This window comes from Amblyomma mixtum, chromosome 2 (assembly GCF_055824585.1).
Source record: "Amblyomma mixtum isolate Tamu chromosome 2, ASM5582458v1, whole genome shotgun sequence".
NCBI lineage: Eukaryota > Metazoa > Arthropoda > Arachnida > Ixodida > Ixodidae > Amblyomma > Amblyomma mixtum.
This window is the reverse complement of record NC_143013.1, coordinates 81,501,591-81,527,698: the sequence shown is the minus strand read 5'-3', so window position 1 is coordinate 81,527,698 and position 26,108 is coordinate 81,501,591. Positions and strand designations below refer to the sequence as shown.

Below are 26,108 nucleotides of genomic sequence, written 5' to 3'. Positions count from 1 at the left end.
TACGAAGCTGTAACTGAAAGTAGCCGCCTGTCTCACACGGGTATTTCCGCTTTATTAACTTTTCCGCTGACGAACACCGGCATAGGGCGCCCTAAACCGGCCGGTAAGCAGCCAAGCGCCACCAGCGCGGGGATCTGTGCCCCTGCGGTAGCACGCTCCTTCGTTGGCTTAGAAACGCGCGCGCAGTAGTCGAGGGCGGGACTTATGCAATGACGTCAGCCCGGACAAGATGGCGCCGAGCTGGTTTCCGGCTTCACAAAGTGTCACGTGACGGCCTCTCCTTTCTTTTTCCTTCCTCCATGCATCGCACAGACGCCGGAATGTCCTCGAGTGGCATTCCCGCGCATTTCGAACGCGCGTTCACACTCGGTGTAGGTGAAACGCTCGCTCCACCGGGCAGGCGGACGCGGCTTCCGTGGCAATCCAGGCGCTCCCCCAACGCGCGTCTCGGGGTTAGTCGGCGTTCCGCTGTAGCCATGCCGTTGTCTTCCCCCACGACGAAGGCTTCTAGTGGTTGTATTAAAATGACAAAGTATTCAACCAAGGAAAGCCATGTATTACCAAGCCTAGCCATCAATATGCTTCGCATCTGACAAGGCTTAACCTTAGCTACGCCTCAGCCATTTTTTTTTCTGCTTCCAGTCAGACGGAAAATTTCGAAGTGTTTCAGATAATTTCGAGTTCACTGTCTTCTCGAGACTCAGGTTCATGTTCTTTCTAATTTTCGGTGTCGTGGCATCCCTAAGATTAATTATAATACTAAGTTTATTTGAGCATCATGTGATAAATGATGATACAGGAGGGACCGGAGTAGAAGCGGTCTTTCGAAAGCCTGACAAAGCAACCAGCCCTCATTTGGCAACAGCAAGCAAAGTGACTCAAAAGGAATAACTCACCCACAAAAGAAACACTCATTGAGTGGTTCTCATTGAGAACACTGAAGTGCAGTACCTTATATAAAGATGCGATATAAAACCCGCATTTCGCACATGTTTTAACAAAAGGAAAAAAAAAACATGAACACATGGCAGAACATAAAAGTGATTTTGACGATTAACACAATACGCAGAAATGTCAAAGGCATTTTGACGAAGAGGTACAACTAACGTCTAGTAATACCTGTCTTCTTCAAACTGGTTGGTTTTTCATTACAGAAGAATTAAGCACCAAATAAGAAAGAAAGTACGCCAACCGTTTGTGAAGTATAATTCGCACGGTGATCGCACGAGTGTGACGAGAATGGGAGCTAAAAGCGTTTAAAATAATAAAAAAAGATCTAGGTCCGGATCTGACCTCCGGGCTGCACCGCGGCCCCCATTCCGGGGCGCTATCCCACTACTGCGACACGCGGGAGCTTTTGCCTGCTGCGTCTCCGCCCTGGGCCGTTCCGCTCCTCCTTAGGCGACCTGGCCACCACCGGCCTCCGCCGGGGGGACCATATCGACGCCCCGCTTAGCGCGGACGCCCCGTCAACATGGGCGACCGCGGCTCAGGACTCCCGGCGGCAGCCCGTCCTCTAGACCTCGCCGCCAAGCAGCTGGATTACAGGGGTACGCCACGACCTCCGGCCGACTGCTCGAGGAGAGCAATCGTATTTTCAGCCCACCTGTTCAGAACTTTTTTTTTATTATTACTGCCATTTCAAAACACCTAGTTGTTGTAACAACGCCACGAGTGCAAACGCGAGGTCAGAGGCACCGAAACATGGAAGCTTGTTGACACCGTCCATATGTTCGAAGCCAGCCGCCGCCACGTCGGCCAAGAAGTGCGCCTCACGTTAACTAAGTTCACACGCGGTGGCGCCACTGGACCACTACGGGCAGCAAGGCGGGACTTTCAAGTGGTTCAAACTGTTGCAGCCTTCACTATACGTCGGCACCTGCGGCTGAATCCTCTCGCTCTGTTTCGTTGAGTATTTAGTTCGTGTATTCTGTTAAAGTTACAGCTGAGCACACTTAAAATGAACCTGACGGTTACGCGGGCGGTGTTCGTTGCATCCGAAATTCGCAGTAAATGGACTTCCGATATTACTGCAAGTCCAACAAAAGTGGGGTTAACCCTTTAACCACCAACGCTTTGCTGTACGCGTCATGGGAGAGTGCACCAATATTTCCGATAACGACTGACACTGGTCGGGCCGAGTGTTGCGTTCCTACAATCGACTCTCAGCGACAAAAGACTGTTCAAAAATCAAATAATGCAGTTATGTCATCGATACGGACGGATGCATTTCAGTGTTCCAAAGTATGGTAGTGTGCTTATAATGCTTCCGGCCGCCTGATTTTATTATTGTTGTGGCAAGCAGTAACAACTTGCTACGCAACAAAGCCATTTGTCTATTTTTGGGTGCAATCCAATAAATTTTGCGTCAAGCATGCAATGCGTCAAGCATTAATTGCGTCAAGCACGCAAATTAAGTGCACTTACCGGGAGTGCGCTTCGGCATCTCGAGTGACACTTCAGTGACACTCGAGTGACACGCGGTGCTAAACGGGAAAGCAAAGTGCACTCGTTGTACAAAAAAAAAGGGTGACAAAAAATTTGCGGAGTTTCTGAAGAGGTCGATGAAAAGAAAGAAATCGTGATAGCGCAAATTAAATGCGGTTTAACAGTTTTTAACGATGAAAAAAATGGAAACAGAAGAAAAGCCAAGACAAGCTGTATCGAACGAATTTTTTTCTAAAAACAGTGTTCAGTTCAGTTCAGAATAACTTGATTGTTTATAGCTTGTAAAATAAACTTGCAACTACTCTTTATGCACTGTACAGATTGTGGCTTCAAAGTCGCTGCGGGCGAGGCTACGCCCTCAGCCCTCAATGTGCGCTCTGTTTAGCTGTCCTAGAGTGCACTTTTAGCAAGTGACAGTCTTCGTAAGCGCACTTTATTTTGCACGTTTGACAGGGGTATAAGCGCCGGAAGCATCCAAAGCATACGAATTTCACACCTGGGCACACAGCTTTATTCACAATTTCACACACAGCGCACACAGTCCATGTTCTACTGCTGTCGGCTCATTATCTATTCAAGCGCGCTCTTCATGACAGCAGGAAAGGACGCGCTACCGCCAGTTGCTGTTGTGTAAAAGAATTTAGGATCTTTCAAGTTGTTTATACAACTGTGTTGCTGGCTCTCCTCCCAGCACCTATTTGAAAATTAAAAAAAAAATGAAGTTCAATTTGATATCCCAAGAAGAAAGTAAAAAAATCTGCCTTTTAGAACATTTTAAGTTATGCATACCAATTTTCCTTTTGTTAGTATCGACGGCCAACAGCGCATATTCGCTCCAAACGCGTCTTACGTTATACGGGGTTTCAACGAGGCGCCTGAAGCCAAGACAGCAAAAATCAACGCTGGCAACTGCTTCGGGCGCTGTAATGGCGACGTTGTATGAAAACCGTGGATCTGCATCGCACATTGCAATTAAAGACACAGCATTACGCAGCTGGCCAAGAGTTTTGTGTGATTATATTGCAATGCACGCAATTTCTAGCGTCGGCTTGAACGACAGTCTGCACTGGCACTGCAGTTGGTCCAGGCCAACATATCTGCGCATCATCATCATCAGCCTGATTACTCCCACTGCAGGGCAAAGGCCTCTCCCATGTCTCTCCAAATAACTTTGTCATTTGCCAGTTGCAGCCTCCGTATCCCCGCAAACTCTTGAATATCATCCGCCCACCTAACTTCCTGCCACGAGCGATTGCCTTCTCTTGTAGACGAGTGTTTGACGGAATTCCGTCTGGCGAGGAGAGAACACAATAGCAGAAAAGAGGAGCGCTCGCAGAAAAGAAAAAAATGAAAGGAAAAACAGTTGACGTTTCGGGACCCTCACGCCCCTTGTCCACAACGACCGCGGATGGACGAAGGTGGTGACTTATGTACGGTGCAGGCGGCGTAATGAGCATGCGTAAAATCGGAGGATGATTACCCCGCATTCGGTTCAAAACACGTGGTGTCGTTTGGATGTGAAGTGATCCTGGAAGTAAGGGGGACGATAAATACTTCTCCGTCGCAATGACTGAGGCGTTTTCCCAATCGATGGCATGGGATTCAGCTTGATAGTGTTCAGCCGAGGCATTTTCTTTCGTGCCGCCGTTGGCGACATCATTTTGATGTTGTTTCAAGCGTCTAATGAAACTGCCTGATTCGCCGATGTATGCAGCTTTGCAGTACTTGCAGGGAATTTTCTGCACCACTCCGGGAAATCTGCTTCGTTCAACCGGGTGTTTTACTCTTACAAGTATTTGCTTCAGTTTACTTGGTGCCCTTATAAAAATTTCTATAGACAGTCCATAGACTGTCTATAGACTTTAGTCTATGAAGTCTATAGACTGTCTATAGACAAATCCTTTAGACTGGTCTATAGACAGTCTATAGATTTATGGCCATACACTTTTAGTAGACTTTTGTCTATAGACAGTCTATAGACAGATGTCTACTGAAAGTCTATAGGTCTATAGGATGTCTATAGACACAGGTCTATAGACAGTCTATAGACTATCTATAGACATGGTCATACATTTCCTATAGAGCTGTCTATAGACCGTCTATAGACACTTGTCTATAGACGGACTATAGACGACCTATAGACTTATGGCCATAGACTTCCTGTAGATTACTGTCTATAGACAGTCTACAGACAAAAGTCTACTGGTCCAGTAGACATATGTCTATAGACATTCCATAGGTGTGTGGCCTGGCAGTGCTATAGACCTTTGTCTATAGACAGTCTATAGACCTCTGTCTACTAAACTATTAGTAGACCTTTATCTATAGACTGCCTATACACTGTCCACAATCATTGAAAAAGGTCACCAAACAGAGTTCACACATGAAACAATCAATATACTTACAAATTTAGTTTATTTCCAAGCTATCCAGGCTGGGAATATGCAATAAATGCACCATAAGAATGCACCACAGTAACATAAAAGTTGAAAGTAACAGTCCGGCTAGTTTCCTCAGAAGCATTCTTGTGGCCTGTTGTCTGCAGTAAATCATCCGGGCATGTTCACCTGTACAGCACAAAGGAAAAAAATAATATAAGAGGAACTGAAAAAAAAAATCCCATTCCATCTCTACACATGTGCTTTACAATGCAAGGCATATCCTGGCTATGCCATTCTAGAAAGGCAATCTTGATCTTTTGGTTTGGTTTTATGGGGTTCAAAGACCCAAGGCGACAGCTACGAGACGCTGAAGTGAAAGGCTGGGGAATACTTTCGGCCACCTGGTGCAGAGTACACAGGCCTTTAGCATTTTGCCTCTATTAAAATGCGACCGCCTTGGCCGGAATCGAACCTACATCTGTCAGGTCGCCATACGAACATGATAGCCACTGAGCTATCACGCCGGCTCAATCATTTCAGTAAATACACGACAGATTATAAGTGTCGTCATAAAACATTGTAACAAAGACCCCTAATCCCTGTAGCACTCTACTCTGAATCCAGTACTGATATTGATTTCTGTATGGCAATACTGTTACAGCCAATACTGATCTCTTTATGGCAATCCTTTTATACTATTTGTAACAGAAGACTTCGAGCAATTGTGCCACATATCTGCATTGACTCGCAAGGAGCTGTTAAGAATGCCACCTCCATAAAATACAGATTCAGTGCACCTTACACAGGGATCCAAAGAGAAGAATATTGCAGCATTTATTCTTACAACTGCTATAGAAGAAGCGCTTCAGAATACCCTGCGTGAATTAAGCCTGGTACACCCGGCCAAATTTTTAACTGGCTCGGGTGTTACATCGCTAAATGCACCTTGTAAAAAAGGTGCCTTTCAGCTACACTGTTGGCATATTCATGCTGTAATTTAACGAGTGAAATGTCATTTCGTGGTTCCTTTTTGTTCATATAATGTTTGAGTGCAGTACTTGCGTGTTTAGATCAACGTTATCAGAAACATTCGTCTGCCACTGCGAACAGCTGAAACAAGCGGCATACGCAGCAATGGATCTGGTCTATATGGCCTCATCCTCTGGGTAAAGTACCACTCCTTTCATGGCGGACAAGTCGTTTACCCAGATAAGTGCAAATGCGCCACCAGACCCATTGCTGCGTATTCCGCTTGTTTCGGCTCTTCGTAGCGGCAGACGATGAATATTTCTGATAACTTCGATCTAAACATGCAAGTACTCCACTCAAACATTATATTAACAAAAAGAAACTATGAAATGCCATCTCACGCGTCAAATTACAACATGGATATGCCAGCAGTGTAGCCAAAAGGCACCTTTTTACAAGGTGCATTTAGCGATGCAATACCTAAGCCAGTTAAAGATTTGGCCGAGTGTACGTAAGCCGATACTCAAACGGGCACAAGCTATCCAAAACCAGCAGGCAGAAGCAACCAGTTCACCACAGATTTGCGCCTATAACTTGAAGGACAAAGACGGAACAGCATACTCGTACATCTGCGCGCGCTCTTAGAAACAAGCGGGTTGCAGCGCTTCCATGCCGCGCTCATTATTCAGAAAACTAATACAGCACACAGAGGCTGCAGCTGCGCCGTTTCAGAAGCAGTCGCGAGGTTGAGACAGCAAATTACTGTCACGATAAAATACCGTCTGAAATTCACTTAGTTTTTCCTTCAAGTGCAGCTCCAACAGCGCAGTAAAGAGGTGTGTTTCTTGCATGGAGGCAGCCTAACCCAACGCTGCTAGAAAAATCAGCGAAAGCATTGAACGTGCTCAGTGCTCAAAGTAGGAAGTATTTCAATGAAACAATTAACGCTTTCAACAGGCGCATTTATAATAACACGAAAGCTTAATTTAATTTTAGGCGCAAATAAGCGGCGAGTCACATCAGCGCTTTCGTAACGTAGCAGTCTGAAATCAGAAACACATACTTTGCCTCTCGCGCAAATGGTATTCTAGAAATCTGTGCACGCGTGAGCGGGATGCATGAACGAACCACTCGGAACGAAATGTAAGCCACCTCTTGTCGAGCCGACCTTTACCCAGCTTTCAAAATGAAGTACCCGCAGGCCAGCGGCGGCGGCCAACGGCTCTGATGACAGACACGGACGAATCCATACGTGTGCAACGAAGGGGAGATGGGATGGAGCTAGCGGGTTCTTCGCGGTGTTTGAGCACGCCGGCCATTCGCGCCGGCAACGAATTTTATTCACCCATCACACTACAAGCATTCCTCCAGCACCGCTTGAATATTGAATACAACTTTGACAAACGTCTCGCGCTCCAGTCTATAGCGTTACAAGACACCTTTGCTGAAACGTCGGCGTCCACGACGCGCACCGAGCGAGCGTCCATACGTAGCAAGCAATGCACACCTCAAAAAGAACAGCACTCCATGCTCCAGACAGGCGATAACACAAAGATTAGAAAATAAATGTAATCCACCACTGAACGAGACTGTATGTAAGTACGTTTTCGGAGGTGCAAAGTAAATTGAGCTCACACGGCGCTAACTAACACACAGTTCCATTTCGGCCGTCATTCACAGGCTAAACGACATTTCTGGCCGCGCATCTACCTTGAAACACGAAAAATCTAGTAGACAGCTCGCGAGGAGCGCCCTATCATCAAGGGCATCGCACAGACTGCCTTTCCGCGCGTTAGTAAAGACAGCGGGACAGAGATAAGCGGCATTAGTCGAGAACCCGATGGCTTCCGCCTTAGAAACGAAGATAGGGCGTTTGTAACTGCGCACATAATCTGTTCTGTACACACAGCTCTGCTTAGAGTGGTTTAGGAGACCAAATGAATAAAATATAAACTTGTAGACTTACCGTAAGCGGACGATGAAGCTGGATTTTGAAGAAAACGTAATCCGCGACAAACACGCCAACGCCATTGATGCAGCCACGCACAGGGTTGTTTGCAGCCCGAATGATTTTCTGCCGTCTCGCAGTCGCGGTAAAATGGGTAAAACGTGAAACAGAAACCCATTTCACGGTCGTATCTTTATCGCTCGCACTCTTACCGTGTGCAGCTTGATCTGATATCCAAGACCACAGAAGGCAATTGGTTTATAAGCTTAAATTCTTTGCTTACCCTCTAAAAATCTTATTGTTTTCGTGAAAACAGAACCGAAATCTAACTTCTTTTCGGTATACGCGCCGCATCTCCAACCGAATAGTAAGTGGTACAATTCTCAAATAATAATTATAAGGTTGCATAGCATAACGTCTTTTTTTGCCTGTGTTCGTGTTTAGAAAACTGATATGCGCCACATCAGCGTGTCATCGGCTCCAAAGCAACAGGTGCAAGGGTAGAAACGAAAGAATACTGGCTTTGTGATTGTTGCGTCGCAGCACTTATTCACGTGAATGCAAACTGCAAAGGTAGAAATGGCAGATGTTAATCGCACAGAGGACCGGGCTCTTTTAGATTAATCTAAGATGTTTCTAAGGGATGGGCGCTTCCTTGAATTCTCACACCCGTATTTCCCCCTTTATTTTCAGGACGTTTTAAAGAGAAATGTAGAACCGTTGATGAAATGTTTCTGATTTCAGCGCGACGGACAGTAACGATCGAAAGATTTTTATTTATTTATTTATTTATTTAAAACATACTGCAGTCATTGAAGACCAAGCAGGAGGGCAATACAGGTCATAAGTAAACGCAATTCAGCGCCACCATTAGCAAGCAATCACAAAAAAGCAACACAAGCAATCATAAGCAATCAAAGAGTATAAAACGCGCAGCATGCAGTGCGAACACAGAAAAAGAAGGAAAAAGGAATGAATCAGCAAAAGCGAAGAGTAACATCAACCCAGAGCTTTTCGTACACGTTCTTCGAAAACATTTACATCATGCGCGGAAAAACTTCTATTGGGAGTGCATTCCATTGGGAGACAGTGCGTGGGAAAAATGAGTTCTTAAATCTGTTAGTACGCGCAAAGATTGGTTCCAGGTTTGTAAAGATGGGAGTGCCGAGTTTGACGACCCTCACGTGGATGAATGAACAATCGCGCGTTGTTACCAAGTTGGTGATTGCAGAGCCGATACAGAAACCGCAGCCTGGAAATCTTTCTTCTGCTTTCTAAGGTCAAAATGTTGTTAGCACTCATTAGAGACGAAGGTGAATCTAATCTGCGGTATGAATTGAATATGAAACGAACTGCCTTTCTTTGTTTTATTTACGTCTTTTTTCAAGCGAGGGTCCCATACTGTACAGCCATATTCCAGCTGAGGTCTGATAAGGGTATTGCATGCAAGCAGCTTAACATTGGAAGGGGCCGACCTTAATTTGAAACGAAGAAACCCTAGTTTCCTAAGGGCTGTTGTAGAGATTTTATTAATGTGGCTGGTCCAGTTCAAGTTGTTAGTTATCGTAACACCTAAGTATTTACACTCGTTGGCCTGAACTATTGGATATTCGTTGATTTTGTACAAAATTGTACAGATGGAATGGAATTGTGTAGAGCGATTCCTTTAAGGGACAGCGTATTCGTTCGATGTAGTACAGTTTGCGGGCGCCCTTACTTCAAGAACGGCTGCCTTTCCTCGGCTTACTTGTTAGCATTAAATATCGAATTGTATTGGCAATATACGTCACGGTATAACGAAAAGGAGCTTGTCAATGCTCCTGAAAACAATATTCAGGAGGGTGTTGTAATGGCCTTACGCAATACTTTTTAATTTCCGTAATAGGGAAGGAGGTGGGGGACTCCCGACATAGTTGCGGTCACTAGATGCAGGTCCCCTCAACATGCAGTGCAAAAAGAAATTGACATTGTTCTGGACTTAGTCGAAAGTCAGTGTACCGAACATTGTTAGAGAAAATTACGATTGTTATAGACTGGTCTATAGGCAGTAGACTATCTATAGTGTACAGTCTATAGACGAAAGGAAATTGAGGTAGTTGTAGACTGTAGTCTATAGACGAAAAGAAATTGAGGCAGCTATAGACCTTGGTCTATAGAGAGTCTATAGACCGTCTATAGACGAAAGGATATTGTGACAACTATAGACCTTAGTCTATAGACCGTCTATAGACGAAAGGAAATTGAAGCAGTTATAACTTTAGCCTATAGAGAGTCTATAGACAAAAGAAAATTGAGGCAGCTATAGACCTTAGTCTATAGCGAGTCTATAGACCGTCTATAGACGAAAGGAAACTGAAGCAGTTATAGACTTTAGTCTATAGACAGTCTATAGACAAACGGAAATTGAGGCAGGTATAGACCTTAGTCTACAGCGAGTCTATAGACCGTCTATAGACGAAAGGAAATTGAAGCAATTATAGACTTTAGTCTATAGACAGTCTATAGACAAAGGGAAATTGAGCCAGCTATAGACTTTAGTCTGTAGCGAGTCTATAGACCGTCTATAGACGAAAGGAAATTGAAGCAATGATAGACTTTAGTCTATAGACAGTCTATAGACAAAAGGAAATTGAGTCGGCTATAGACCTTAGGCTATAGCGAGTCTATAGACCGTCTATAGACGAAAGGAAATGGAGGTAGTTATAGACTTCAGTCTATAGAGAGTCTATAGACAAAAGGAAATTGAGCCAGCTATAGACTTTAGTCTATAAAGTTTCTATAGACAGTCTATAGATAAAAGGAAATTTGAGCCAGCTATAGACTTTAGTCTATAAAGTGTCTATAGACAGTCTATAGACAAAAGGAAATTGAGGCAGCTATAGACCTTAGTCTATAGAGAGTCTATAGACAGTCTATAGACGAAAGGAAATTGAGGCAGCTATAGACCTTAGTCTATAGAGGGTCTATAGACAGTCTATAGACGAAAGGAAATTGAGGCGGCTATAGACCTTAGTCTATAGAGAGTCTATAGACTGTCTATAGACAAAATGAAATTGAAGCAGCTATAGACTTTAGTCCATAGATTTTCTATAGACTGTCTATAGACAAAAGAAAAAGTCTATAGGATGGCTATAGAGTCTATAAAAAGTCTATAGAAAGTCTATAGACCATTTTTATAAGGGTGGTAAGCGGGTGATATGGGCATTGTAGTCCTTGTAGACCCTGGCTAACACCTCGCTGACTCCTGGAGAGTAAGGGATGCTTGCCCGCTTGCTTTTCTCGGTGGCCGGTGTCTCCACGTTTCGATGTGAACAGCGACGTTATGCGGTCAATATCCTATTTTGCCGGTACCCGCTGCTGGCAACATCCTTTCTCACGATTTTTATTTCGGATCTGAGTTTCTTCAGGCTTGAACAAAGGCGGAAAGCGCGGCCGAAAAGTGCGGACGTAACGGAGCGTTTATGCACGACAGGGTGTGCCGAATGAAAACTCAGGTACCGACCAGTGTGAGTGGGCTTGCGGTACACGCACGTTGCGAATCCATTGCTTGTTCTTTGCACAAGTAGATCCAGCAAGGGAATGGCGCCATTCTGTTCTTCTTTGGTGAATTGTATTGTCGGCTGAAAGGAGTTCAGGTTTTCGAAGAAACGGCTTGCATGCTGTCGGCGAATCACATAGAAACAGTCATCGACGTACAGGAGAAACAGTTTATGGGCCGGATGAAATGAACCAAGTGCTTCTACTTCAGTGCGTTCTAGAGCAATGTTTGCTCATACGACAGAGACGAAAGCGCCCATGGCTGTACCAAACAGTTGTTTGTAGTATTGCTTCCTGAAGACAAAATATGTGTCGCGCAAGCAGAATTCGAGCAGAATACAAAGGTAAAACACCTCAAAAGGCGTACGTGAAAGGAGCGAGGCGTCGTTTTCTAGAAGGCGTTTGCAGGATGACTGTGAAGTCTACCGGGACTGACGTAAACATTGACTTCACGTCGAAAGAGACTATAGGACATCCTCGTCGTCTACAGTGGCGTCCTCAAGCTTCTTGACGAAGTGGGAGGAGTTCTTTACTTACGCCGTTGTTCTTCCAACCAGAGGGTGAAGCACTTGATGCAAGTAGCCGGAGAGCGCGTGAAGTCTACGATAATGCGTAGTGGTACGTCCGGTTTGTGCACCTTAGGAAGGCCGTAGGTAGCAGGCGCCGAGCCGTTGTGACACAGCAGCCATAAATAGGGGTGCTTGCTCTCTGGTGGGACGAACTTAAAGACGTCAGAAAGTAGTCTTTGAAGCTCTGTCTCTGCCTTCTTTGTGGGGTTACGGTTCACTTTTTCGTACGTCGCCTCGTCCTGGAGAAGCGACGCCATTTTTAGGATGTAGTCCGATTGGTTGAGAACGACGTTTGAATTCCCCTTGTCAGCAGGCAGGATGACAATGTCTTCGTCTTCTCGAAGTTTTTTCAAGGCATGCATGCATTTCAGGGGAAGTCAATGTTTCTGTTTTCTTCAGGCAACGCTTCGAAAGGACCCCGATGGCACCGCAAAGGGCTTCTTCTCACATACCAGGGCCAACGTTGCGGACTGCCAGCTCCACAGCGCAGGCCATTCTTCTCCGTTTGGCTGGGCGCCGGTATTTAATTTAAGACCTCGGCTTAGGAGGCTCCAATCTGCTGGATCCAGATGGTGAGAAGATAGGTTGTGTATCCCAAATGCAGCACGAGAAACGACGCTGTTGTCCAGCAACGAACAAAACTTGGCTTCTTGAGCTAGGCATCTCTCTTGACCGGACATGGCAGCAGCGCTGTTGGCTTGAAGCCGGACGTTGGGAAAGTCGCTGTTGAGGCAATCGTCCGTCATGCGTTGGGCGCAGAAAACGTCATTACCCAGGCGCCTGATGGTGCGTCTCGTATCCATTATAAGGGCTTGAAGTAGACGCTTCTCAGCTTGCGCAATCACTTGCCTTCCAAAAGGCGCGCAATCCCGAAGTGGCATTCTAAGGGACTTGGGAATAAGGCCATGGTTCTTGCAGCGCAAATTGAAATGCAGATGACACAGGAAAGATGCCAAACTTGTATTGAGCGCGACGAAATGCCGAATCTTCGTTATGACGGCTTGCCCATATTTTCCGTGGAGAGCAACGTAGTCGAGTGTTTGACGGAATCCCGTCTGGCGAGGAGGGAACACAACAGCAGAAAAGAGGAGCACTCGCCAAAAAAGGAAAAAATAATTGACGTTTCGGGGCCCGCACGGGTCGTTTGTTCATAGTGGTGGCGGATGGACGAAGGTGTTGACATACGTACGGTGCAGGTGGCGTAATAAGCATGCGTATAATCTCAGGAAGATATACCCCGCCTTTGGTTCAAAACATGTGGTGTCGTTTGGATGTGAAGTGATTCTAGAAGTAGGCGGGACGACAAATACTTCTCCGTCGCGATGACTGAGGCGTTGTCCCAATCGATGGCATGTGGTGCAGTTTGACAGTGTTCAGCCAAGGCGTTTTCTTTCGTGCGGCCGTTGGCGACGTCATTTTGATGTTGCTTCAAGCGCCTTATGAAATTGCCTGATTCGCCGATGTATGCAGCTTTGCAGTCCTTGCTGGGAATTTTGTACACCACTCCGGGAAATCTGCTTTGCACAACCGGGTCTTTTACGCTGACAAGTTTTTGCTTCAGTTTACTTGGTGGTACGTGGGCGATATGGAAATTGCAGTCCTTGAAGACCCTGGCTAAGGCCTCGCTGACTCCTGCATCGAGCTTAGGGGATTCTTGTCCGCTTGCTTTTTTCGGTGGCCGTTGTTTCCGCGTGTCGACGTGTTCAGCGACATTCTGCGGTCATTATCATATTTTGTGGGTACCCGTTGCAGGCGAAATCCTTCCTCATGATTTTTAGTTCAGATCCGAGTTTCTTCGGGGTTGAACAAAGACGGAAAACGCGGCTTAAAAGTGCAGACGCAACGCAGCATGCCTTCCCTGGGAATCCACACCGTTACTCTTAAGGACCAGCGGTTATCTCGCTTTCGAATGACATGCCCTGTCCAAGTCCATTTCTTCCCATTGATTTGGACTAGGATGTCATTAACCCGCGTTTGTTCCCTCGCCCACTCTGCCCGCTTCGGGTCTCTTAACGTTACGCCTGCCATTTTTCTTTCCATAGCTCGCTGCCTTGCCCTTAACTTAAGCTGAATGCTTTTCGTTAGCCTCCACGTTTCTGCCCCGTAGGTGAGTACCAGTAAGATACAGTGCACAATTGTGCACTCAGCTCAAAATAACCACTCGCAACCTTACCAGGTGAATTTTCGTCCACTTGAAAACCAAATAGCGAAGGTAATGCGCGATCGACGCTTGAACCGATGCTCAAATGCAGGCATTAAAACGACAAGTGCACAGATTTCGACTTTCCAACACACTTCCCACTGCTGATTCTTGCCATCATCAGCGCCAAGGTTAAAGCAAAGATGAGGACGCGGTATGAGCATGATGGCGCTCACTAAAACGACCCACATCAAGATGAGCAGTACAAGCAGCGCAGCGGCTGAAGCTTGGCTTTTGAAATTGCGCTCGCGAGATTCATGACAACTGCACCGGAATGGAAACCGGAAGCTGCGGGCGCGGCGTTGTCAGACCGCCAAGCAGTTTCGCTCATCGACTATTAAACATCTTATACTCGGATGTGGTGCAATCCATACGGATGTCGATGCAGGCACAGTCGCTCGCACTCATGCCCTAGTGTTTAGAGGTAACAATCGTCACGTAAAAGGATCTGCGATGGAAGTTAGCAAAAAGCGATTGAAAGATTGATGGCTCCAAAGCAGACAGGTGACATAAGGTTAGAAACGTAGTATTTGGTTTATGGGGTTTCACGTCCCAGAGCGTGTCAGGCTACGAAGGACGCCGTAGTGGAGGGCTCCTGAAAATTTCGACCACCTAGGTTTTTGTTTTTTTACGTGCACTGACATCGCACTGTACGGGCCTCCAGCATTTCTGCTCCATCGAAATGCGACCACTACGGCCGGGATAGTAGCCACGTCTCTCAGGTTAGCAGCCGTGCGCCTTAACAACTGAGCCACCGCGGTAGTTCAGAAGTGCAGGATTAAAATTTAATTTACAGAAAATGGCGAACTTATGGTCCGATTTGTTACACCAATAGAAAAAGAAAACAGCCGAGCATGATGGCAACTACCATCACCCCGCTTCAAAGGGGACGTTCCTATCCATCCATCCATACATCCATCCATCGACCCACCGATCTATCCATGCATTCACCCGCCAAGGGAGCAGTGCGGCGTCGAAGCTGCAAGAAAGGATTACTTTCTACGGGGGCCGAGAGGCCGGTCAGTTTGTAGCAGAAATGAGACGGAAAACGACGCTGTAATAGCCTTCGGCATGCATAGACTTTAAATACCGAGCGTTTCGACGGCCGCACTACAGCCACGCTCTCGAAAAGTCCAGACACACACTTGCGGGGCGGTTGTGCCGACGCGATGACCTTGAAGTCCTCTCCGCCATGCATCCTCTGAGCAGAGACACTGCTGCTCTTTCTTTTCGCGTTGTTGTTTTTTTTTTGCTGTTCTTGGCTTCGCACGTGTTCTTACATACATGACGGTATGCGGTGACGTATCGGAGACAATAAAAGCGCCGTTCAGGCGAGCGCCCGCCACCAGAAGGAGAAACAACACTCGCTTGATCGTCATGTGGAGGTTCCTGTTGATATCGGCCTGCGCGCTCCTCGCCGCCGAGGCGCAGTTCAACATCAAAGACCCTGAGCTGGGACAGTTTCAAGACGACGGAAAAGTAAGTTCATGTCAATGGCTAAAGTCACTCTCGAATGCAAACCTTTCCCTGTTTTTTTTAATAATCATCGCCTAGTGCCCCCTAACCTCCCCTTCAACTGCAATACCGAAATGTGAGTGAATAAATTATTATTAAGGCGGAAGCCTTTAATGCCTCATCGTTGTAAGAAGGAGTTGTCGACAGAAATGTCACGGTTTTCAATTGGTCGAAACGGTCATGACGTCACAGTGCGCAAACCGGGCCAATTGTACTTTGGCTAGCAACCATGCAACAAATCAAAGGGATCGTATAGTGATGCTCGAAGTAAGTGGGAATGAGTTCAGTTAATTGCTTAATTACGCAATTAGCCTATATAACCTTTCTAGTCAGGCCACATAAATAAGTAAAACCGAGTAGGAAATTGGTCGAGTTCGGGAATCTAACCCCGGCCTTCGGAGTGCGAGACGAGCATGCTAACCACTCCGCCATGCCAGCTCGATGGTTTGGAATGAACAAAGGCGCGTCTAGTGAATACGGTGTCTTCGTTCACTCCCATCTTCCTCCCTTCCCGTTACGGCGAGGTTCGGGTGTCCACCGAGATATGCGAGACAGATACATTTCCTTTCCTCAAAAACAAATTTACCGACGACCAAGGCATAGAACCGAACGGCTGATGGCGTTCTGTGGACTCCCTGGCAGCGTTGCAAGACGCTGTCGCGTTTCACTCTTAGAGGCGAAGCTTAACATCTTAACAACACATCAGTGACACAAGCAGCAACACCGCACTTTAGGCTTTCGCCTGACCGCACTTTAGTTCAACAAAGTGCCCCACTGAATTTTTACCGTGATTGTGAAAAACAGTTGCCCTGGTTGTTTACACCGGTGCCTATGGCGGATGCAGTTGCAGCTGTAGTGTCTATAGGGCACTGGCGACGAGTCACATTCGGCAATTCATCGGTCGATGTCTGTTCGGAAAGCAACTGGCCAGACAGCGTTTCCGAAACTTACGGGCTCGGCTTCGTACGCATTCAGCAGTCTGCTGCTGTAGAGAAGACCCCAGTGAACATGCAGTAATCACCCTACTTTTCGTCTGCTCGGTCCGCCGAAAGAGTCGACTGACTGAGGTGGTGCACAGTGTCAGCTTGTCACTCAAAATGGCGAAACGTCAGAGTGTTCCCATGTACCACGTCTCATGCAGAGCTTTTTAGCGAAGCATGGAACCCGCCAGGTCTACCAGCGGAGACTCCGCTTCTGGTATCTGTCTGTTTCAAAAGCTGAAGTCTCATACGAACGACAAAGATAATAGACCACAAGAGAGAAAACAACGTGACACTACAGCCGGTTGCCCCGAGGTGTTTGACGAGCGTGAAGCGCTCGTAGGGCAGCGGTGTCATCAATCAGCCCTCGACATCCCGTCCTTTTCGGTGCAGTGTTTCCCGCTCAAGCACTCCTGGTTCACCGCCTACCGGTCGTACGACGTGGACCCGTTCTTCGGCCAGACGGCCAAGTGCGTCCGCTTCCACAGCACGGATGCTCCGTACGTCAACAACGCCACTCGCCTCAGGGTGGAGTTCGGCGACCACGACAAACTGTGAGCATCTGTACCGACGCGAGAAGGGCTCCCATTCCAGGCATCTTTCCTGCTGTAACACACCTCTGAATTGCAGGCATTCGTGGTGAAAACTGACTAGAACTCTCTTTGCCATTTCAAACCTGAATATAGTCACCCATATAGCTCATGAATCTTGTAGTCCCTTAGTGTGCACCTTTTGTCAGAAGTTTAGAGCCCAGGGAGTTTGCTTGCAAGCCAAACCGTCTGGCTCGTAATGCATACCCAACGTTCCAACACGCCTGAAGGTAAGAAGACTTCTGATCCTGCCCCCTCCAATGGGTAGAAATCCCACGAATACAACATGAGCCCCCCTACACGGCTTAGAAGGAAACCTCTTGGGCTCTTAACTTCTGTTAAGCAGTGTACATACTCACTTATGCGGCTAACATATGGCAGAATTTCGCGAGCCAAGTTTTCCGTCTGTACTGCAGAACTGAGCCGGACGACAGTAAAGTCTACCCATGTCTTTAAAAGTGACACAGCGGATGTGACCGCGTAGGTAGTAGGGTAGGTTATCCAATGTGTTATACAAATGTTATTGAAACAAGAGGGAGAGCAAGAAGTAGCAGACGGATAAGATGATAGAGTCGTTAGAACGCGTGGGATTCTGTGGGCAGTCGGTAGGAATATTTTTGTCTACCAGCTGCATCGGGCTTCCGTGCGTGAACTCGCTTTTTTTTGTGTGTGTGCTTAGTTTAGTTCTCAAGTACTGCTACAAGAAAGAAAGAAAGATCAGCAACATCTTTCTCGATTTGAGAGAGAAATTGGGCCCAGAGAGGGTGAGTGGGAGGGAGCTCTTTTGCTCACGCGTATGTACGCAAGGCTACGCAGCCTTCACTACTCTGCCGAAGGCCTTTCGAGGAAACGTTGTATCTGCGGAGCACATATAGTTAGAATGCGTTCCGCATTAAAGGGAAATATTGAGAAGATGCCAAGGCGTCCGATCGTCGTCTCGTTTCCTTTCCCTGGTATGCTTGATTTTCTCGAGCGCTCTTTTCCGGTTTACGTATGCGTACACACCGCTCTCGCCGTTGCAATGGGCTCATCGTAAAGAGATTAGAGAGCTTGGGCTTTGGCTACAGCTACGAATAGCGCATGTTGCGTAATGGCGTGACCTACACGTGCCGCACATTCGCACCTTTAAGCCCCCTACTTTGTCTTTAATGCAATAGCATTCGAGTTGTCGTCATACCAAAGCCCCGCCGAAACAAAATTCGCTGATTGGTCGAGAGAGGTCATGTGACTTTGTCATATCATCAAATCGTGCTCGCCGTGGCAGGTTACAACATGGTCGCCGGATTGTGAGCAACCTGCCCACTGTGGCAGGTGTCAAATTAATTTTTGGTCGAGAGGGATCATGTGACCTTTTGACGTCATAACAACCTGCACACGGGGTTGTGAGCAACTTAGTTTCTAGACAGTAAACTAGAAAGAAAATGGAAAAAAATCAGAAAAAAATAGAATATGATTCTACGAGGCATCCATCACAGCATAGCGGATGCCTGCTACTGCAGCTAGCAGTCTGATTATTGTGGTTGGTGGACGGACAGTCGCGAAGAAACTGACTCAAACACACGCTGAAGATGCAACAGAAGCTGCAACAAAAGGGAAATCCAATGATATCGCATTCCACCCTTAGGGTAATTAAAGCGTCCCCATAGTTGTTTTGTTTTTCACACCTGTTAACGGCGTTTTTCAAGCTTCGGCTGCATTGGCGTAACACCGCACCAAGCTGATCGGTCAGCATGTAATGACGTCATGCAAGACGTCATGCTCAGTGGTTCGAACACAGTGACGGCGTTAACATCACGAGCAGTCTACGAGAGACGAAAAAAATAATGAATGAAAAATATTGCATCCATCCCCGTAAATATATGTTAATTGCTGAGTCTCTCGTAGCACGCTGTCAAACTTTTTGTGATTTTTTTGTGCCTTTCCTAGGGACCTCAACGTCAAGCTCGTCGCCACTGAAGGTTACAAGCACCAGAATGCTATCCGTGTATCGCCTACAGAAGGTAAGCGCACGGGTTGTCACAGAATAGTATCCTATTGTCATATCCAGGCAGAATACACGTGATGGTCCATTGTTGAATAGTCTTGTCGTGACATTGGAAATGGGTAAAAGGTCGCGGCAAATTTTTTTATTGCGTAAGCAATACTGCGCCAGGTTTCAAGCCGTCGCGTAGCTCCCGGCGGTGGCCGAGGTCAAACAGATGGAGCGCCGTTGCCATAGCAACCGTTTCAGCCGCGCTCCACCAGGCGGCAGGACCATCGATGCCGCTCGCTCTCGACGAATGTGTCGGAATGTGGAGAGAGGAGAGAGGAAGCAGGAGGGAAACGGAGGCAAAACAGTTGCTGCTTGCTTACGCAACTTGCCCGGTTTAACCAGAGCTAAACCTCAGCTAATTTTTTTTACATCTTTGAATAAGTGTCGTACGAAAAGAGCACTTTTTTTTAACTATCGTTTGTTCTCGGTGTCTTGCTAAAATGCAATGCAACACGACGATGAATGCAGCAAACTGTTTCGTAGAGGGAGCTAAGCGATAAACGTACGAGAAAAAATAATTGCACGAGTAAAATATTTACGATCGCGCAATAGCGCTAATGGGCGGAGGACAGAGAGACGCATGAATATAGGAATAGAAAGTAACAAGTTGATTTTTAAAAAGTTAATATGACACCTTCCTTGCTTTTATGGCACACCTTTACCTGCTTATTGTAACTGCGTATATTTCTAAATATATTTTGTAAAAATGGTCTACAGACTTTTTATAGGTTTCTTAAAGAGTGTATTGCGTTCCTATAAATACAGTCTAGCCCGTTTATAACGAAGCCACTTATAGCGAATTAGCGGTTATAACGAAGGGATTTCAATTTCCCATTCCCATTTTTGCATTTTCAATACATTTCGGGTCCGGTTTTAACGAAGTAAATAAGAGCGCGTTAGCGGATATAACGAAGAGATTTAATACCAACCGAAAAATAATCTTCCAATCAACACAATTTTGCGTGCTTGAGGCGATTTTTTCCGCGAAAATAAGAGCAAAATTCGGCTGACGGCGTCCTTTCGTGGCGTCGTCTGCTCTCCTGCGGAGCGAAAGGTTGCTTCACAGCATCGCATGGCACTCCGGTCTCGTGTTGCGCCGTCCTTGAACGGCGTCACGACGTAGAGCGGTAGAGCACGCCGCGCAGGGGAAAAATGTAAAAAAAGAACAGAGACGATTTTTTTTTTTCGATGACGTCGCAGAGAGCGGCCGTCTTGGCCAATCGCGGTTCTCTATTTCTCCCAGGCAGTCGGCGCCACGGCTGGACTGCAGTCTGCAGGAGGTATGGCAGCGCGCGCTTTGTTTTATGTCGGTGCCGCGGTGCGCAAGGCAGGGAGAAAGCGCGGCAGCATTGTGCACGTTGGAAGCGTGGCTTATTTTTATCGTTATCGCGGATCGTTGTATGCTGTTTATAAGGACAGAGTTATTCGACTTGATCTAGCTGGTGAACGGACAACTGAGCGTAGTGTCGCACTGTTCCAGGTTGGGAGCACGGCGAACGCTAGTGAGATCCTACGTAGTCCGCATATAACGAAATAGCGGATATAGCGAAGTGATTTCTGATTCCCGCCGACTTCGTTATAACCGGGCTAGACTGTATTTCTTTTTATGTGTTCCCAGTCTATAGACTGCCGTTGGACAAAAGCTTACCGAAAGTATACCATAAATCCGGCCGTAATAAGTACGGCCATACTGAGTACCTCCACCAAGTTGCAAAGGGATTTACAGAGATGACTTTTAGGGAAAACAGCCTGAAGAGAACGGCTATAAATGGCAGTCCGATTTCCGACAGTCAACCCAACGATCTCGCGCCGTGTGCTGGCGGTGCGGCTGCCCATCTTGCTCTTTACAATCGATTGTCTATAAACCATGTAAAGCAATTGTAGGTTTTCAAATTTCTCTATAGAAATTGTATAGACTTTATTGACAAAAGGTCTATGAACAGTCTATAGACTGTCTAAAGCAATTTTTTTAAGAGTGTGCTACGAGGCAGCTGGTACTATAGAGGGCCCAGGATTAGCTTCGACCACCTTGGGTTATTGAAATTGAGTTAACTATGGAGTAGCATGGCATGTCGTTGCAACAGCACTCGCAGCGCGAGTACGCGACGGCGCCTATAACACGAGCTGTCATTCTTCTTCAGGAACGGAGGTGCAGATCGACCTGCGCGTCATATACGTGGACTGCAACACCTGCAAGATCCTCAGGCACCTCTACATCAGCAGTGAGTTTCGCAAACCACGCTTCTCCTCACGCATTGGCTCTTGTTTTGTCAACACAGTTCGTTTCGGTTGTAATGAGCATGCTGCAGGTTTTGTAAAACCTTTAGTAGCTTACACAAAAGAAAGACACTTCCACGTGGGCACTCAATGCCAATTTCGATGTTTATAGTTTTTTTTTTTCATTGGTGCACTTTCCTTTGTTAACTGCAATACCGAAAAGGCATACTGTCGTGCTCAGTTTAACCGATCCTCCTCATGTTGCACTAACTCGTGATGGACGACTCAGGGCACAAGGCTATTAAATCCTCATCAGGCCTGAGTGTAAGTTCACTTTGTCAGCGTCAATAAGAAAACACATTACTGGAGACTTACTAGAGAAAAAAAATGACTAGAGAAAAAAAGTTTTATAGCTGAAAGTTTTTCTCTATACTGCCTCTGTGCCTACAAGAAAAAGAAGCTGGCAATGACATATTCTGCTGTATATACGAGGGGGGACCCAAAAGAAACCGGACTGAGAGCGCGCTGCCATTCGTAGACGTAGTAGAGTGTTCTACCGCTAGATGGGGTTAGTAGAGACCTTCACGAAACAACTGTGCAGACGGCATAAATTTTCAGGCAAAAATACGAGCGTAGTGTTGTGTTTCGCTTGCAGTTATTTTGTTCCGCCTGCGAAATCTTTATGCCAAAATTAAAAGAACAGAGAGTGTGTTTGAAGTTTTGTTTCCTGGTTGAAAAATCGGCAACGGAAGCTTACCAAATGTTGCAACACGCTTTTAAAGAGGATGCTATGAGCCGCACGCAAGTTTTCGAGTGGTTTAGACGCTTGAAATGTGGTGAGATGAGTGTCTAAGACCATGCTCGTTCTGGGCGTCCTTCAACGTCTCGAAACGATGAAAACGTTGGAAATTCTGTCAAAAAATGAACAAAGATCGTCGTTTCACAATCGACCAGATTTCAAAAGAGACAGGGGTGAGTTGGAGCTCCCGTCAGCGAATTTTGACTGAGCAGTTGCAAATGAGACGTGTTTCCGCTAAATTTCTTCCTCGCATTCTCAGACAGGATCAAAAGAACATTCGATTAAATTTGAGTAGGGATTTAAAAAAAGTGATTGAAAGTGATCCAAACTTCTTGACTAAAGTCATTACAGGTGATGAGAGTTGGTGTTAGGGGTATGACCCAGAAACTAAGCAAGCGTCAAGCCAGTGGAAGTTTCCCAACTCTCCGAGACCAAAAAAAAAGCAAGGCAGTTGAAGTCGAATGTGAAGGCAATGGTCATTGTCTTTTGTGATGTTCGTGAAATTGTGCACCAAGAATTTGTTCCCCCTGGCCAGACTGTTAACCAGCACTTTTATTTCGAAGCTTTAAGACGTCTGCGAGAGGATGTGCGGAGGAAACGCAAGGAACGTTGGCGATCAGGTGACTGGTTCCTTCATCACGACAACGCCCCCGCACACACGGCCTTACGAGTGACCCACTATTTGGCCTCTCGTGGATCGAGTGTCGTTCCGCACCCTCCCCATTCACGAGACCTAGCCCCGTGCGACTTTTTCTCTTTCCGAGAATGAAGAAAAGTCTAAAAGGGAAGCGTTTTGGTGATGTGGAGGCCGTACAAACAGCTTCGCAAAGGGCACTGGACGATATCAGCGTTGAAGAGTTCCAGAGATGCTTCAAACAGTGGGAAAAAAGACTTGACAAGTACATCGCATTTCGTGGAGAGTACTTTGAAGGTGACTGAAGGAATTTTGTGCAAGAGTTAATAAATAACGTTTTTATACAAAAAATCCGGTTTCTTTTGGGTCCCCCCTCGTATAGTTAACCCATTCGGATGAAAACAAAAATTATGCTGTAATGGTTATGCAGGCCTAAATGAAGGTAATTTGTTTGAACACAAAACACAAACTGTTATTTTTTTTTACTTTAGTGGCTGTAAATTGCAATAGTGAAATCACGGATTTGTCAAATAAGCACTCGAGCGATCGCGCAATCGCTTATTTCGCAAGAATTCCCATGATGCTAGAAAGTAAAACGATAAAGTTACTATTGAAAATTATAAAATGTTCGTGGTGCGCAAACAGTACTTTTCAGGAACCATAACGAATACAAGCAGTGTAGCTAACAACCGAATCGAATACGAATCGAGTAGTGATAGAACTGAATCTAATACGAATCGAAATTTTTTACGAGTACTCTATAATACTTGTTAATATTCGTACAAAAAAAATCGTGCGAAGCAGCAAAGTGCTAGGAGCAGTACTCCCGCATGGCGCTGCAACTTCAATAGCACGCGTGTTACGGGAGCCCAATCGGGCTACCCTTAATTCGACCTTTGCACAATTCGAAGTTTCTTGCCCCTCTCAAAATTCTAACGATTAACATTCGACTGCTTTCTGAATAACGAAGTTCTGACGAGGATCTATGTCAAACGACCTAGAAGAAGGATTCAGCATTTAGCGAAGTCCATCGTAGAAATAACGTTATCATCATTATCCTCCTTTTGCTTTTAATATCGTCGTCACATCGTTCTCCACACAGAGACGGCGTGCAGTCTGATGGTTCCCGAGCAGCACGTCGCCAATCCACACAGCGCCTGCCACTTCATCTACCGGATGCTGTGCGGACCCAAGAAAGTACAGATCTACGACCAGAGCTGCAAGAAGCAGCACTGATCGCCTTCACATCCTTATCATATGTTCACGGAGAAAAGAAAAATAAACACTGATTTGCATAAGGACATACCCTTGCTTGTTATCCTTTCATCACTATCACACGGGGGATACCCTTCAAAAATGACAAAAAAAAAACTTGTCTCTACGGCATCTGTCAAGAGGTAAGAAAGTTGCTTATATTGATTATAATACATTGTAAAACTCAAGAGTCACCCTGGTCATTGGTCCTTGCGAGACGTAAAGTTCTGTAACGTCACACTTCGCGGCACTGCCAGTTCTTGCTAGGAATTACTTTACTGATGTAGAGAAAGTTTCACTTTTGTTGTTTCGTAAAGCTTCAGGCAAGCTTATTCTCAAGTTCATTGGCAAAGTTTGAGAAACGTTAGAAAAAAGTACAACAAGAATAATGCTTCAATGTTTGACGTATACAAAAAAGAGTATTATTGTAATGTTTCGGTGGCACCTTTTTACTTCCTCGAAACAAATTTTTCATTAGCGGCTTAGAATTCGCGGCGTAGAACTATAGCGGAAGAACGATGATGTAGATGACGACACCCAAAGCAAAGCGCGAGATGTTATCAGTTAAAAACGTGTACTGAGAGGCTGCGGCGACTGCCAGGTGGTAGGCGATACTGATCTAATTATGGCACTGGCGGTTCACATACCGCTCTGGGCTAGAAACAGGATAATTTTTTTCTGCTCCTTCCGAACCGAGCGGAAAATTTCGGAGGGTTTCTGATAAATTCGGCTTCGTATTCTTCTCCACGATCGGGTCCATGTTTGTCGTCAGGTTCTTTGTCATGTCCGCCTTTATATTTGCACGATGGTCGCCTAGTCTGCCTAGAATTGGAGCTAAAAACTTTTCTTCATGCGTCAAAAAAAAAAAAGATCTAGGTCCGGATCTGACCTCCGGGCTGCACCGCGGCCCCCATTCCGGGGCGCTATCCCACTACTGCGACACGCGGGAGCTTTTGCCTGCTGCGTCTCCGCCCTGGGCCGGTCCGCTCCTCCTTAGGCGACCTGGCCGCCGCCGGCCTCCGCCGGGGGGACCATATCGACGCCCCGCTTAGCGCGGACGCCCCGTCAACATGGGCGACCGCGGCTCAGAACTCCCGGCGTCAGCCCGTCCTCTAGACCTCGCCTCCAGGCAGCTGGATTACAGGGGTACGCCACGACCCCCGGCCGACAGCTCGAGGAGAGCAATCGTGTTTTCAGCCCACTTGTTCACAACTTTTTTTTTTTTTTTTGCTATTTGCAAACAGCTAATTGTGTCCCTACGCCATGAATGAAAACATCAGCGCTTGACGAAGTCGACCATATGCTCGAAGCTAGCCTCCGCCACGTATGTCACGGCAGGCGCGCATCGCGTTAACTAAGCTGACACACGGCGGCGCCACGCGACCAATACGAAGTGTACGGCGGGACTTTCAACTTGTTCAAACTGTCGCAGCCAGTCGCAACACATCGGCTTTTGTTGCTGGTTCGTCTTGTTCTGTTTCTTTGAATATTTAGTGCGCATGTTCTGCTATGAACTATGATGAAGCCGAGGATATCCACATGAAAGCACGAGAGGCTATTTGTTAAACACGCGCCGATGCAGGCAATGGCGATTGCCAACCTGTAGCCGATACTGATCGTTTTACGGCGCGGAATGTTTGTGTCACGCTCTGGGCTGAGTAATTTTTAGTGTGAAAGCACTTCTAGCCTATCCCGAGCTATTTAGACGATGTCTCACGCGAAGAAAATGCAGCCTCAATGAGTGTGCATGGCAATGGACCAAGCAAAGCTCAATTTTGGGGAGGTCCGCAGGGTAACAATGACAACACATGGTATGGCACATGAGGCATGTCCCAAACATGGTTAGGACCGGACGAAATAGGACCTTGGAATGACTTTGGCCGATTTAAAAATGTGTGAGACACCAAGCAAAGTTTAATATTGGGATGGTCTTGCAGAGTAAAGATGGAAACACATGGTATAGCACGTGAGGCATGTGCCAAATACGGTTAGGACAACCGAAATTTTCCCTTGGAATGTCAATGGCCGAATCTGA

At 46.3% G+C, this 26,108-nt stretch overlaps 1 protein-coding gene, 1 long non-coding RNA gene and 2 other non-coding genes across 4 annotated transcripts; 1 reads left to right on the top strand and 3 right to left on the bottom strand.

Moving 5' to 3' along the window:
* Window positions 1-1,270: 1,270 nt before the first annotated feature.
* On the bottom strand, window positions 1,271-1,569 carry LOC149359898 (signal recognition particle RNA). Its single transcript, XR_016289269.1, has one exon.
* A 3,277-nt stretch (window positions 1,570-4,846) lies between these two features.
* Window positions 4,847-10,815, bottom strand: LOC149359897 (uncharacterized). Its single transcript, XR_016288813.1, has 2 exons — window positions 7,765-10,815; window positions 4,847-5,015 (listed from the first exon to the last, which is right to left on the bottom strand). It is a non-coding gene; the product is annotated as an uncharacterized LOC149359897 (long non-coding RNA).
* A 4,569-nt stretch (window positions 10,816-15,384) lies between these two features.
* On the top strand, window positions 15,385-24,089 carry LOC149359896 (uncharacterized). The gene is made up of 5 exons (XM_089572026.1): window positions 15,385-15,531; window positions 16,941-17,101; window positions 19,064-19,137; window positions 21,311-21,391; window positions 23,922-24,089. The coding sequence occupies exons 1-5, from the start codon at window positions 15,430-15,432 to the stop codon at window positions 24,053-24,055; spliced, it is 552 nt and encodes a 183-aa protein (XP_089428152.1). The 5' UTR covers window positions 15,385-15,429; the 3' UTR covers window positions 24,056-24,089.
* Window positions 24,090-24,939: 850 nt separating this feature from the next.
* On the bottom strand, window positions 24,940-25,238 carry LOC149359895 (signal recognition particle RNA). Its single transcript, XR_016289311.1, has one exon.
* Window positions 25,239-26,108: the final 870 nt, after the last annotated feature.

Coding starts and splice junctions, on each gene's coding strand:
- LOC149359896 (XM_089572026.1), top strand. CDS start 15,430: ATGTGGAGGTTCCTGTTGATATCGGCCTGCGCGCTCCTCGCCGCCGAG. Junction 15,532..16,940: donor AGTTTCAAGACGACGGAAAA/GTAAGTTCATGT, acceptor TTTTCGGTGCAG/TGTTTCCCGCTCAAGCACTC. Junction 21,392..23,921: donor CAGGCACCTCTACATCAGCA/GTGAGTTTCGCA, acceptor TTCTCCACACAG/AGACGGCGTGCAGTCTGATG.